This window comes from Heliangelus exortis, chromosome 5, assembly GCF_036169615.1.
Source record: "Heliangelus exortis chromosome 5, bHelExo1.hap1, whole genome shotgun sequence".
Classification (NCBI taxonomy): domain Eukaryota; kingdom Metazoa; phylum Chordata; class Aves; order Apodiformes; family Trochilidae; genus Heliangelus; species Heliangelus exortis.
Genome location: NC_092426.1, coordinates 6,160,142 through 6,175,806, shown reverse-complemented (window position 1 = coordinate 6,175,806; position 15,665 = coordinate 6,160,142). Strand labels below are relative to the sequence as shown.

The following is a 15,665-nucleotide window of genomic DNA, read 5'->3' as shown; positions in this document are numbered from 1 at the left end:
GAAAATCTTCATATGAATACCTTCATATTTGGAGATCTCAGCACCTCACTGCCTACAGGCCATCACTAAACCAGAGGATGCAAACCCTCTGCTGTGTCCCACACAGCACAGCTCTAGCTAACTGCTGCTACACTTCATCAGACAGCAGAATAGGACACCTCCCCTATCCATCATCTCCACTACTTCAACTCTCAGAGACAGAAAAAAAGATTAAAATGGAAAAAGGCAATGTAGTCTGAAAAGTAACTACATAGAAGTGTCATCACCTCATCTGGCAAGCCTGCTGCTTGTGTTATTTTCAGTCAGAAGCAGAAAGTGTAATATTTTTCTCTTGGGTTAGCTCAGCAGAGCCATCGGCCCCTCTATGGGGGTTCGCTGGATCTTGTTCCTTGCCTGCAGAAGAACTTGCCCTGAAGATGAGGTGACATGGTTTGATATCCTCTGCTGCTCAGAGTGCCAAAAGTGGTCCCCTTTCAGATGCAGATAAGATATTAAAAGATAGCACATTTGAAGAAAAGCAAACTGAGTTGTGCTAAACTGGATGGCAGGGAGGAATCAGAGATCGAAAGCCTTCCTGTGTAACTCCCACAGAAATGCTTTTCTGGATGAACCTCACTTTTATAGAACCAGGTAATGCCCCAACAGAACAATGATGCAGAAAAGAGTGATTCAGGCACAAAGGTGGATGTGCAGTTTTTTCTGGTCTTTTTTTGGTATTCATGATGACAGAAGCCATGAACATCTAAACATGCATTGTAAGCATCCAAAGCAGTAAGCATCTAAACATGCATTGTATAATCACAATATAAAACTGATGCCAGTTTTCTCTCGTGCAAACTCATGGCAATGCAGGCTGACAAGTGCACAGGATGCCTAATTAAAAATACCAGTAGTGTTTAGTCCTAATATCAATGGTTAGTACAGCAGAACAGTAGTAATATGTAGGCACTTAAAAGTTGACAGAGGATTCAAGAGTGCTTTCCCAAGCTGCCTGGAAACTATATCACCCAGTCTATAGTGGTATCAAATGCTTATTTCTAGTACTTAGAAACACAGTAATAAAAGTGAGAGAATGTGATCTGCATGCAGGTTAACCTCTCTGTGAGCTATCTGTGTGTCAAGAATATTTGCAAACTTCATTAACATTAATAAAAGAAGGGAGGGAAGATAGAGAGAGGGAAAACAGCATCCAATTGAGTCTGTGATAATTAAGCCTATGACCAAAAAAAGTGAGACAATGACAAAGGAAAGCATTTTGTAGGTATTCTCATTGCTTCTTCCTAGAGTTATTCATTTGGATGTAGAAAATACAAAGAACTAGAAAGACAAGAATTAAACTTGCTTTCCAGGCATTGCCACCTTTAATACCCATGACTGCTGTCACTGAAAAGTCAAGTCAAAGTGTCAGTGACCTGCCAGAGCAAGGTGCTCGCCATGGAACAGCTTTTCTTCTCTGATTGAGAACAAGTGAAGAGAGCCCAGGGTACCAAGGCTGTCCTGGTACCCACTAGGACTCCAGTAGCATGTGCCACCTGCAGACCTGCATCCCCTTTGACTCCTTCATCTCCTGCCAGTGGCTTTGCTCTTCCTCTCCGCTGCTGTTCTGACCCATGGAAATCCACCCAACCATCTCTTTGCGCTTCATGCTGCGCCTGTTGTATATGGAGATCATCAGGGTGACATCAGAGAGCTGGAAGAGAGCAACTTGGAAGATGAAAGTTTCCTTGTAAACGGGGTGGGGCTGCCCTCGGCGGATGGAGGTCTTGCAGCGGAACATCTCCTGGCCCACAGAGTTGAGCAGGCAGAGCTTTCCGTATGTGTCTAGGACAAAAGAGAAAAAAAAAAAAAGAGGAAATAATTTGTTTGGCACAGGTGACAGACTAAATGAAAGCCCCAAATGGTCAAAAAACACCCAAAAAAGTTTGCAAGTAGCACAACTCTGTCTGCAGTGAGTAAAGATGAGGGCTGGACTACATTTCTTAGGAAAATCCATAGGAGAATCAGCAGGAGAAAGCACCTCTTGGATTTCTTCATACCCATCTGGGGAGAAGAAAGGACAGAAATGGATGCATGTTTGGAAAGAGCTCTCACAGAGTGTGCAGGAAATCAGGTTCTCAAGCCTAGCAAGCCTGTTCAAGACTAGCAGAAACTATAAGCATCTCTTTGGATTCTCCACATTAAATGGTGTGCCCACACCTTTCCTTTCTCTCCCTCACAACCAAACCTCATTGCAGCTGTTTTACAAGGCCTTCCCTTGGCTGCATTTGCCTCTCCACCACTTTCCTTTGGAAGAATGGCTCTATGACCTATTATTTGAGATAGCACACAAAAAAGGGTCCTCAAAAAAGAGGGAAAGGAAACCTGCATACACAGTGAAAAGTTTTAGCCTCACACAACAGTTTGAGGGCTTTTTCCAAATTATCACCTTACTTTTTTGGTGGATTCAAGGTCAATTTTATTCACATTTAGGTCAATACAAGGACTAAAAATTTTCACCTCATTCTGCACGTGACAGCAACAGAACACTTGGCTAGAAAAGCCCCCTCCTAACCCCTTCATAATCTGTGCCTGGGTTTCTGCAAGTGAGTATGATTTCAGAGCCTGCTGAAGACAGGAAATAAACAACAAGCCTCAGTCTCTTGTCTACAGCATGTCTATCCTCTCCTGTTCCCATTTGATGTGCTATTTTACGCACTTATCTACTGAGCAACACAAGGTGTGAAATTACACTTCAGGTGTGAAAACACTTCTGTGTCTCCAAAGCAAGGCTCTCCACTCCTCTCAAACTGTTCCACTGAAAAAGCTGTCAGGAGACTGACAATTGAGGAGCAAATTGTGAGCCTGCACAGCTGCACAGCTCTCGAGTTACTGCGGGGAAAGTTCAGCCCCATCATTAGCTGGGGGTGCCCAGCCTGGATCCCTGCACAACACTAGAGATGAAGTGGATCTCACCAAGCAAGACCTACTCATTAGACAGAAAAACAGAGCTCTGACAATGTTTTCTTGGTTGTATTTGGGAAGGAAAGAATGGCTTTATCAAGAGTTAGAGTAATTCCAACAGCTTCAGGAACACAAAGCCCAAGAGAGGACTCTCTCTTCTAGCTCAACTCCATGTGAAACCAAACAGGATAACTGCCTGACACAACCTCTTGCAGCACTCACAGAGACATCACTTTGCTTTGCACTGACAAACCATAACATGCACCAAAGCATTCCTCGTGTAGAAGTCCTGGTTGTTGGTCTGAGGCTGGAGGAAACTCCCTGGAAATAATAAACAGGGAGTAGGAGTCCCATTTTTTTTGCAAGGAGGGGATTTCAAGATAGTGAAAAAGCTTCACCAGGCTGATTTTTCAATATGAACAAGCAGCTAATATGCACAACTCTGTTCAAATTAAAAGCTTATATAATTCCAGTACATTTTCCAGACCAATCCCATTTACAGGCAGAAAGCTCCAGGGGCTCATTTCTGCTGATATGCAAGAGAGGTGAGTGCTGAGACCCAGGAACTGAGGAGATGAGACCCCCTCTATATGCTGCTCACCCAACACCTCAGTTATCCTCTAGATATGTCCCTGGTGTCATAGCACTTTCCTCACTACTCTCTAAGACCTGTTTTGCTGAGGGTAAAGGTGTTTGATTGGGATCATAACAGGGTTTGAGGTGGGTCAGCAAGGGCAGAGCTGTGGCATAGAGCAGGAATGGAAAGGTCTTGCCCCTGGAGCCCTTGGCAGCTGCAAGGAGGGTTTTACTGTCTGTGCTGATGCAGCAGATGGATGGGCTGAGCAGAGCAGTAGTACACAGCCAAGGACTGCTACAAACACCCTGTTATCCCACCTGAGCAGGGCAATGTGCAAATTAAGCAAATTAAGCACTTCATTAGCTTATCGTCTCATGGTACTTCAGCAAAATGCAGCCCACACATGCCTGTGCCTGGTTTTCTGAGAAGATGGGGAGAGGATTGATGTCTAAATTTTCCACTCAGTAACCCTTTCTATCATCCTTCCAGCTGTTGCCAGCATGAACAGCTCAGCTGTGATTCATCACACCTAACCTCAGGTACACATATTTAAGCAGTCCCCTACAGAGACAACCAAGTTACAATCAATACCATCAAAAGCAGAATGTGACATAATTCAGCAAAGATATAGTAGACAGTGCTACCATTACAGATGATTCAGGTTTTAACACTAAAGCAAGTGCCACAGCTAAAACAACACAAAGGATGTTTTTCATCCTGTTTCAGGATATCCCAGATAATTTTCCAGGCCATGAATGGATGAGTTTCTTGCAGTCTTAAACTCTAGGATACTACACCCCTGACTGAGGCTGCAGCTTTTGCAAGTGAGGAGTAACATAGCTGTCTTTAAAGAAAACTGAGCTTCATACAACTAATGACTGAAATCTAACAGAGACCGACACCAAAAAATTAGGATTTTTCTTGAATACATATAAGATCTGCAACATAATTCTGCACCAAGGCCCCCTCTGTAGCAAGGCTGGTGAGGATTCTGAAGGAATCATCTGGATCAGGTAAGAATGTGCAGCTTGGAAGAAGGCAGTTCTTGGTGCTGAGCTAAACACCAGAACTCCTGTTCAAGCCCATGTAAACACCAGCAAAAAACAGTGAAAGTGACAACTAAATCAGGCTGATAATTCTTCTCAAATTTATTCCACTGGTTGTATTTTACCAGCCAAAAGCATCAAGCTTGCCTGAACATAAATAAAAGAGTAGGTGTGGATAATATATTTAGCATCTTAAATTTGCTTTGCAGAGCTGGTACATATGAAGCTGAGCATCACTAACTGCATCTGAAGAGTGTAGTCTGCCTGCACTGCATTGTGCTTCTTGAAGCATCTTTTTAGGTGTCTCATCAGGAAACACTTCCTAATTTTCAATGTGGTCCAGACTGGTCCTCTAAGATGGAAAGCTCTCCAATTCATTTGGCTTTGCCAAAGAAAATGCATCCTCAGACACACAGTGAAATTAGTGGAACTACAGCAAGGATTAACTTGACAATTTACTGAGGAATGTATATGTGAGAGCATCTACTCATTATGAAGACAAATATTTTCCATCTAATTACCTGCTCAGATCCACTAATGGGCTCATTAATGTGGTATCTCAGCACTTTGTGCTCTTCAGTGTATTTACTTTCATGCCACCTCTGTCAAGCACAAAAGGAGATGAGAGATTAAGGCTCTCATTCTTTTAAATGCCTAAATTATCTCACTGACATGAAGGAGAGCAAAATGTCCTAGTATCTGGGAGTGTTGGAGACTGCAGCTGGCCTGTGGTTACACAAAATTCTGTGAAGAAGCAGAAACAAAGCCAAATTTTGCCAAGACCAATTTGAGCACCCCATCCACCAGACTCTCCTTTCCACTCAGGCTTTGGAGGGAAAGTTTTTGCTGCAGGTCATTTTTACTCTAAACTCACCGTTTCTCCCTGGTATGACTGAATTGAACAGTGTTCATATATACATAAAATATCAACACCTCTGCACTGAATAGCCAGGTGAAAAGCCCTAAATCAAGGAATGCTGCAAGAAGCCAGACACACTTTGAGCTGGCACTGCAGAATCCTACTCCAGAGGTTTAGCCAAAACGCTTATGCAGACTGCTCTGTCTCCATCAGCACTGCCCCAAACCATAAAACACTTCTTGAGAGCTCATCTCCAAAGGCAATCAGTTTATCCGTGATTCTTCTAATGACTCATTTCTGTCATCATCCTTCTAAGGCAAATAACTGATAGTGACAACTCAGGGGAATAATCAACCATAATTTATACGTTCCCATTTTTGGAGCAGCAACCGTAGCTTGCATTCTGCTTTCATTTCTCCTAAGCTCCAACATGATTAATAAAGCTGACCCATGAACAAAAACATTGCAATACAAAGGTAGCCAACCCCCTGTTTGAATTCATATTTAAAAAGGAAATAAACAACCAAAGACTCCTCAGGTCTGTGGACTGCAGGGTACAACACAGTGCTGTATGGACTTTCCAACTGTGCTCAAGGCAAGCAAGCTCATTTCCAAAAGCAGTGGAACCATGTCAGCATGCTGCAATCCAGATTAATAATAAAGCCTTGGGCCTAGAGCTTTATTTCTCCCAGCTGGGATGCCCACACTCTGAGCCTAAATAATAAACATCACCATTGCATGGCAAAGCAGCCCCAGAGCTCCAGTCTCTGCTGCTCTGTACAGTGCAGCCCAACGTGAGGTCCCAGTTCAAGACTCAGAAGATTGCTGTCCCATTAGCCATGGCCCCATTAAATTGTCAGTGGGGCAGAAAAGCTCTGAACCTGGCTCACTGCAGCTAGGTTGGGAAAAGAGCAGGGAAGAAAATTCAACCCAAATTCAACCTTTTGTTCCCAAATCCACATCATCTGGAGTAGGCCAAAGGCTGCTCATATCTTAATCTGTAAATCATACAAGAGTTGTCTACTACAGTGTTGAGGAAACAACTTTCCTCCGTTCCTTTCCTATTCCACCAAGTCTCTGTTACTCAGGTCCCCTCTCCTGTGGCTGCTAGTGACCACACGAGGCAGAGACTGGGATGTGGCACCCTTCATGACATGGCACTCATGTCATGAGACCAGCAGCTTCTCATGAGAGAAGAGACCAGCAGCATCTTTAATTTAAAATCCAGCAGAAATGAGTGCACTGCTCTGTATGGCCTGAGGGGAGGGAACTGCCTTGTGGAGGGACAGGAGACAAGGACCCCCTGGAAGTAATGCCCTGGTCTCTCCAGATGGAAGGCTGATTTCCTTGGTTTCTTGGTGGTCCTTCTCTGCTGTCACAGCACACCATGTCCTCTCCACTGTCCATTGCCAGCCCTCATCTGGGACATGCACCAGGCTGCAGAGCCAGCTTACCACCTCCTGGCACTCTCCAGCCCTGAGGAGATGCAGCTTCAGACGAGGCTGACACAGCTCAACTGTAACACAGACACCTCTCCAGATGTCCTCTAATAAGGGCACGTCAACAGGTCCCACACATACCTCAGGCTTCATGCATTGCTGCTGCCTCAGAGAGGGAGTGGGAACTTCACCCAATACTCTATCAGGAAGCATGAATGAATGCAGACCCTCCCAGCAACAGCAGCTGCATGATGTGAGGATGCTGAAGCCTGGCTTTGCTCCCCTCCAGCTGTGGTGCTCACAGCCATGGCTCTGCTACAAAGCCTGCCATGAGATCTGCAAATACACTCCTTCCAGTTCTGCCAGACTCTGAATAGAAGCAGCCAGGACTGCATGCACAGTATTCATTACACTGGAGACTGTGCATTTACAGTCAAATACCAATTCTTCAGTTTTTCCTCTGTATACTTCTAACCTTTAATTAGCTTTTTTGACTACTACTGCTGATCCTTGAGTGGATATTTTCCTGGAGATATTTACTATAAGCCTAGTATTTCACTCCCAAGAGGCTCTGTGTCCATCCAGCTTAAGTCTGAATTCCACCCCTGCCCCCATGCAATACCTTACATTCATCCACACTTCATGTTCCCCCTTGCTTCCCAGCTGCTCATTACTGAGTATCCTGGAACTTCCTGCAGTTGGCCTCATCTTTACAACCTTGAATGAAATCAAAGTAATATGAATCACCTTCCTCAGTTCCTGATGTTCTTGTAAATATATTCAGGTTACATTTAAGGTTGGGCAATGAAACATTGCAGAAGGAGAGGTGGTCTTGCACAAGCTGTGACTGACTGGCAGGTACTCAGCAGCAGGATGCTGCCCAGCACATCTACTTCTCTGTCAACCAAGCTCTCTGGAGGGCTGAATCTGCCCCAGACCTCTCTGGTACAGATCCTTCTCCTGTTACTGATGAGATGGAAGCACAAGCTACAAAGCTTTTGGAGCACAAGCCAGTTCCATGTTTAGAGCAAGATATCAGGTTAAAAGTTGCTTGCTTTTTTTATTCAGATTCCAGTTCTGATTGGGAGTAATTAATGAAATTACCCTGTGCTTTAGTTCTCCAGGTCTGAAACAGGGATATCTCCAGGGATATTAACTTTCCTCCCCTCAAAAAAAGAGTTGATAAAATAAAATCCACTAACAGCTTTCAAGCACTCTGACAGCAGAGCAACAAATACCATGTAAGGATCCTAACTTTCCCATGAAAACATCTTCCAAACTTCTTGGCGTTGTTATCTGTGTCTCAGGTAGATGTTTGTTTTCAGACAAGCCTAAGAATTTCTCCTGTTCCCTACAGAAATCCTGATAGTTTGTTCTCTCCCTCTTGTGTTTCCCAGCATTAATGCTATTGTACTTGTTTAATGGGGTTAATATGCTGCTGGTATAATAATGATCATGTTCGGATGTAATTATTACGTGTGATTAAATCTGCAGCTGCTGAAAAGCATGGAGGATTTTTCTTAGGTGAGGGAATATTTCTACAATAGTCCTTCTCAAATTGCATTACACACAGACATAAACCCAAAAAGAAAGGCAGAAGGGGAAAGAATGGAGGCTGGATTAGAGGAGAGGAAGCTGTATCCAGCAGAGCAGCTGATGAAGGTTAAACATCATGTGGGCAGACACCATCTCTGTTGTGTGTTTATACACTGACAAGCACAAATGATTCCTGGGCCATCACTACAGTCCCAGGGTACCACTACCATGGACATAGTATGTAACTGCTTATAAATTTTTAAAGATGTGTCTGCAAGTGGTGTAGGCTTTTCCTGTTAATTTTTTCATAACATCCCTTAAACAAAGACACAGGGTTTTGCTCTAAGAAGATAATACCACAGACCAAAATATAAACCCTTACAAAATGCTAGCACGGGTTAATTTTCACAAGAACCAAAGAGAATGAGGTGCACAGGACACGAGCCATTAGCACTAAGATACTGAGGGTGTCCACACTTGACAAAACTCTAGGTGCTTTTCTGTATGGGGCTGTTTGGCACACACTAATAATTTATGGTCCAGTGTTGCAGCCATACTCCTGAGTGCTCTTAAGTGCTCTGAGTGATAATGGATCTATTTGTGTGATCAGGGATTGCAGATGCAGGCCTGTAACTCAGTGTGTTCCCCAGAACAATACCTAGACACTTATCCTTGGCCAAACCATCCTTAAATCCCACATGTGATGTGAGGGAAAGACAACTGCTTGCAAGATTTAAGTCTCTGTAAGTCATCCAGTTCTTTTTTGACTGAGTTATTACCCATGTAAGCATCCACAACTTTGATATTTACCTGACTCCTTTTAAAGGTTTAGGTGAAGGAGAAGATGTGCCCAGGAAAAACCAAGGCACCTGCACTATCTTCCTTTCCTTCTGCAGAAAGCCATCTGTCTAAGCCTTTGCAATCTTTAACACCTAAAATCACCAGTCCACTTCCCTCTCCCACACAATGTGAAATCCCTCTTCAAGGATGCCAAGGAGGGAGCACAGATGCTGCAGGAGGTGCTGAGCTCACCTGTGCAGGACTGCAGGTGGCAGAGAAGAAGGTCAAGGTGGGCAAAAAGCCTGGCTGAGGAATTTGCTGTGGTGCAAGACTCTCCTACCATTCCCCACAGCTGCAGCTGTCAGCAGCAGATAATACTAAAGCCACTGGGCTGCAACAGGGCCACACGTGGGTTGTTCTGTGTAGTCCCTACACATGCAGGGCTGGAAATGGAGATGGATTCTTACCACTGACTTCTCCCAGTCTTACCATAAATGGCTGCCCTGAAGAGCATTATGGGCTTGCAGTGTAAGTGTTCTGAAGAGCTACTATATCTGAAATCCCCTTGACACTTCAAAGGAATAAATCACTCCCTTTGAGCCCCAAACAACAGAACTGCAGATAGGCTCTATTTGAGAAAACACAAGGGCTATTTGCTCACCCTCCAGCAAGGCAGACAGCAGCAGTTTTAGTTTTCACCTAGTGAAGGACTTACTGAGCATCTCATCCAGCTACCAGCACGCTTCAGACAGTAACGATTGGACCTCACAGGACTCCTCTGCAGTGCCTGCAGGAGTTATCACTGAAATGCTACTCCAGCATCTGAGACAAGTGCTGGTTTTCTTCCTTCTTTTTAAGTTCTATCAATTTCTGCTTCGCTGGGTTTTTCTTTTCTCACTACATTACTGGGAACTCCATAGGCGCCAAAGAACAATGAGGGATGCAGAGGCAACAATGTGACTTGAAATAAAAGAAGGAGATTGTGATAGGTTCAGAACTTGCCTCTAATGGTTTATGGATTTCTATTTTTCACCTAAAAACTGATCTAACACAGAGATACTGGTCTGACAATGCTAGATTTCATCTGGACACAGAAAGGATGCAAAGAAACAACTCAAGATAGCCCTAGCAACAAAGAAAGAAGAGCTGTTATGAAATAATGGCAGCACTATTAGTTTGGGTGGCTGACAGAAGACTCTGGTCAGCTTATCAAACCAACTAAACTAGGTTTATTTGGAGCCCTACAAACACAGAAATAGAAAATTCAGGCACAATTTAAAATGAAAGGTTCCTCAAGGAATGCCTCCTTTTCCCATATCCTGATCCTGTTCTCATCTCATCAACAAACACAAAATGGTCATCAGGTTTATAGGTGCTGCCAACCAGGCTACTGCACTCCTGTGTGCCCAGCAGAATGAGATATCTAATCAAGGCAGATAAACTTCCCAATGCTGAAAGCTCAATCTGCCAAATCCCAGCCCAGCAGAGGCCCGGGACAGACCCAACTCCCCAGCACTCACAGACAATGACTTATGGGGCTGCTCAGCTTGCTATGGAGCTATACAACATGGACTAAGAAAGAAATTTGTTAGAAGAATACAAAAATATCAATAGTTAGGTCTTGATATTGCAGGCAGTAAGCTGGAAGGCAATTATTTGAGTTCTAGGCAGTAAGGACATTTCACTTATGGGAAAAGAGTGAGCATTACAGATGCCTGAGCCAGGCAGGCAGAAGACAAGTGTGCAGGGTCTGATTTAAGAACAGATGTGCTGCATAATCCACATTTTCAGGCAGCTAAGAGACAAAATTCCGATATCACAGGTAGATACATGAAAACATGCCAAAAAAAAAAAAAAAAAAAACCCTGAAGCAAATTACTTGCACCTGTATTTGGATTACTTTCATTTAATTTCTGAGAATAAACATTTAGGATGTCTCCACACTGCAGCATACATAAACACAGGCAAGCTTGCTTGATAGAGATTGTGGTCTGAATATACCTCTGCTTTAAACTACTAAAAAGGTCCCAACTTTAAACCTTTTAATAAAACATGTACATGCAACAGGTCTTAAAGTAACTGACATGGTGACCTGTGTTGCCACAGCTAATAGAAGACTAGCTGGGGCTACACAGGTTAGGGTCATGTGTTTTATTATTGCACAGACTTGCCCTTAATTCTCAGGGGACTGATTTATAACACAGATTATTTCTGTAATATACTGAATAGTATAGACTTTCACACCATACACTGAGGTATTACATAAACATTTTGCTAGCTCTGGGCCAAAGAACACAGCATCTTGCAAAGCAATCTTGGTGTTTTGCAAGCTGGAGATACTATGTCAAGTGCTGTGAAAGCAAGGAACTTTCAAAGGCCATTACCTTTGACAGGCAGGCAACCACATCACAAAAAGCAAACAGATCAACAAACAAATGCTATTTCACATTGCCATCAGCTGCTGCTTGCAGACAGGAGGCAAAAGGACAAGAAGAGATGAATACAGCACTACCATGTGACCCCTGAATGAAGCACCCCAGCAGCAAAAAATTATGTATTATGGCTTCATTGCCCCATCTGTATCATGGACATTAGCTCTGTCTATCCACTATCCCTGTGTCAAGGACTCAACAACAGCTCAAGCACAAACTAAACTTTTTCCATTTATATCTTTAGGTTCTGGAGGAAAAGAACTCAACTGTTGCCACCCAGAAGAACAACTTTCAGATCTTATTTCTGCAGAAGGTTTTCTTGTGCAGCAGCAGAGAATTCCCAGCAGCAGAGAGTTCCCAGCAGCGGGATCCCCAAAGGGCCCAGGTCACCAAGTGCTCAGCAAAGCAGCAAGGAGACTAAACAAAGCATAGCCTTGGGAAACACTTAACGGCACTAGGCAGGGCTCTGTAGGTCACATGGTAACTCATAATCACTTGGAAAGGGCTTCTATCTTTTTATGGATCTGCTGAGAATTACCCTGTGCTTTGGGTGTAGGAGCACATTTGCCATCATCAGCTGTTGTAAAGGTACGTGCAGTAAAAGAGATACTTGGGTATTAATGTCCCATCAGCTCTGTCTCCACATGATTGCCTCTGATCACAGGGTAAAATTTACCAGCCCCACTATTTGAAAGAATACTTTTAATTTTCAGTCGGATACTCTGCAAGGAGACCGAACTCGGAAGAGATAGAATTAAACATCTTGAGGAAGAAAATAAAAAGCAAATTTTGTCTCAATGGTGGTGTTTAAGAGCAGTGAAAGGACTTACCAGGTGGCCTATTAATTGCGAGGTTTCGGAAATTACTGCCTTTGATCATCTCCACCGACAGCCGCCCCGTGGTTGCGTTGTACAACAATCCCACGAGCAGCTCTGGCACCCCTCCATGTGACAGGGACTGTGTTGAAGATGTTCTATCACTGTGAGAGATTGCTGACAGACTAAGCTGAGAGTCTGTGCTCTGCAAAGAAAGAGCACCGAGTCTCATCAGGACATTCACCACCACCCTCCCTCCCTTAATTTATATCTGGTAGCCTTGTTTAGTAAGATCTCTCTTAAGAAATGACATTGACTAAGAATGAATTGTGATGGGGGAGCAGAAGAATCAGAGCATCACTTTTACAAAAACACAGCTCTGAACTTTCTCTTTAAAGATGAGGAACTCTGTGTAATGTGTTATCACTAGTGTAAATCGAAGCCTCTGAAATAAGCATACATCCTGCTACATCAAATGCACAGTAAACCTCCTTGACAATGAGACTTGGATGGAATATTTTTGCAGTTTAGTTGTCAGTTTGTTTGGTCATACACTGTGCCTTTTCTTATTCTCATCCCTTGCTCCCTTGATGCTACCTCTACCCCCTCTTTGCCCAGAGTATGATGTTTTATTCATTTCGTGTGCACAGCCTCTCACTGAGCTTTCTGTAGACAATGAATCATGGCAGAGCTCATCTACACAAATTGATTGGCATTGCCCGAGCTGGATGTGCACAGAAGACTATGAAGCAGCATGGCCAGGTCCTCCTCACATGACCCACCTCTCCTCTTCCATCTGTCATGAAAAGGGACATTACTAAGCATTTCTGGTAACATGGAAAACTGCACAATGCAGAGATCCACAAGCTAGAAGTTGCTGCTGAATGAGGCAGCTGTTTCAGTGTCAGTAGCACAGGTCCACCAACACAGCAGTGGTGCACAAGAATGTGTTGAAATTAAGGCAATTAATTAGCCTTGGTGGTTCCGGGACCAAACTATAATTTCTGCATGGCACATTTGATGACTTGTGTAGATATACTAGTGTAGGTTTTGTGTAAGGTTGCTAGCTGGGCTGCTGTTAATAAGGCAGAACTTTGTGTAGGGAAGACAAGCCCTGTTCTTCCCCTTACTGATGACTTTTTAAGTGACAGTAGGACAGATGCATGCGAGCAGCCCTGAACGAAAGACATCAAGTACAGCTAGAACCCATTCACCAGATAAACCACTTTACAGGCTCTGTATTTCTTTCATCAAACTTACACTCAAGTTACTTCTTGGCTCCAAGACCAATGTCACCTTCACTTCTCCTTCCCAGCTGATGTTGCTCAAGTAGAACAACTGCTCCCCCATCATCTTCTCTCCCATCATCTTCTGTACTGCATAGAGGCGGAAACGAATGGCGTGGCTGCTTAACTCCTGTGGCTCCAGCTTACTGAAAGTAATTTTATCATTAAACGTGGGGATGGGTCCCCTCTGAACACTTGTCTTTCCCCTCTGTTTCTTGCTTGGCATCAGGACTGTGTGAACTTGCCAGGTGTCCACACCACTGCGGTCTTTGTCTGGGATATCTCTGGCCTCCAAGACAGTGATTATTAGCTTTTGGCTTGAGGCTTTGAAATTGAAGATGACATCTAGATCACCACATTTGCAGATGGGCTCATGAGCACCATGATGAGCTGGTTCTCTATTCACTTCACCATGTTCCTGAAAAAAAAAAAACAAAAAAACAAAAGTAAAACCTCCACTGGAGTTCAACTGCCTCTGTATTCCCATCTCTTTAAAAAAAATTCTTCTCCTTACTTGTTCTAGCAAATGTAGGAAGTGAGTCTGCAAAATAAGGATCCCACTGTTTCTTGAGAAGTCAGTGCTAGCTGATTGCCTGATTTTGTACAATATTCCCCAAACAATCTAGTGAAAAACAGCACTTACTGAAACATTTTAAACAGAAGTTTCATCAAACTGTTTATTCACAAAAATTCCACACATGGAAAAACTAAATAAGGGTTTCTTCTATATTTCAATCATGTCAGTTTTGAGGAATGAATAAAACTTTTTTGTTAATTTGAATTTAAAAGTGAAAACTTATTCAACTACTTTGAACATTCACTGGAATTTTTTCAACATGTTTCGGGGTTTTTTTAACATCATGGAAACCAAATAATTCAGTCAAACCTGTTGACTTTTTGGATATTTTGTTCTGTTGAAAATTAAAAAAACAAAACACTGTGTCCAAGTTGATGGGAGGGAAATCAGTACATCAGAATTTCTTTCAGAATGGAAATTCCATTCTAGATGCTACCCTATAATTCAATACTTTTCCTAAAGCTAAAGCAATTATAATTGAGAAAATCAGTCTGATTAAATACATATTGATTTCTTTATTCCATTTTTAAATCTCCCAAGAGGAGAATTTGTTCCTTCTGTTCAGTTTAGATACAAGTATATTCAGGATAAAAATTCAAAATAAGCAATCAAAACCTGTGCAGACCAATTCATGAAACCTTTTACTTTTTTAAAACAAAATACATCTTAATAAAACAAGATAAAAAATCATGGACAATTACCTTTTCATGAGTGGGTGCATGCATTTCTGTTCAAAAGTGTTTTTTTATCTTAGAGCTAGAATGTGCTTCATATGATAAAGGGGTTGCTATAGTGATCAATGATTTGTATTTAAACATAAGTATTCACAGTACTAGGAAAAGATTTTCAGCTAATAGCCAGAAGGTGAATTAGGGCCTGTCACTAGCAGTCTGAGTCACCCTCCTCCTCAAACATTTATCCTCTTTCACATTTCAACACTTCTTTTCAACACAGGAATTTTCCTGTTTAGAGTGGAGATGATGGGACATAGGACCCCTGGTATAAATCCCTTCAGCAGGACCTAGGCTGGCGTGTCTCAAACAACACTTAAGACAAACTTCAAAATTCATATCTACTTCCCATCAATCTCTTTTTCAAGTGCTCATCTGGTGAAACACCAGCTTTTCATATTTTTATAAGTGATTAAGGGATTCATACACGTGGCTACGGGCAAGTCCATGTGTGCATGGCAGTGATGGAGACCTCCAGTCACACACCTTGCAGAGGTAATATCCAAGAGAGAAAAAAATCACCACTTGGACAGCACATGGAATGACTTGGTTGCCCATAAAAGTGCCTTTCTGTATGAACAGCAGGCTGCAAAGACAAAAAGGCAAGGCAGGCCAGGTTGCCTGAAGAGAACATGATGTTATACAAA

The 15,665-nt window shown here is 42.9% G+C and overlaps 1 protein-coding gene across 4 annotated transcripts in view; it reads right to left on the bottom strand.

The window, feature by feature from the left end:
• Positions 1-1,253: 1,253 nt before the first annotated feature.
• The window catches only part of SYT16 (synaptotagmin 16), a 64,174-nt gene continuing 49,762 nt past the window's right edge, over positions 1,254-15,665 (bottom strand). For all 4 annotated transcript variants that reach the window (XM_071745315.1, XM_071745313.1, XM_071745316.1 and 1 more), the window contains 3 exons: positions 13,685-14,128; positions 12,440-12,629; positions 1,254-1,821 (listed from right to left, as the gene is read on the bottom strand). In XM_071745315.1, the coding sequence (XP_071601416.1) occupies positions 1,508-1,821; positions 12,440-12,629; positions 13,685-14,128 (948 nt within the window). In that variant the 3' untranslated portion in view covers positions 1,254-1,507. The remainder of the gene's footprint in view (positions 1,822-12,439; positions 12,630-13,684; positions 14,129-15,665) is intronic.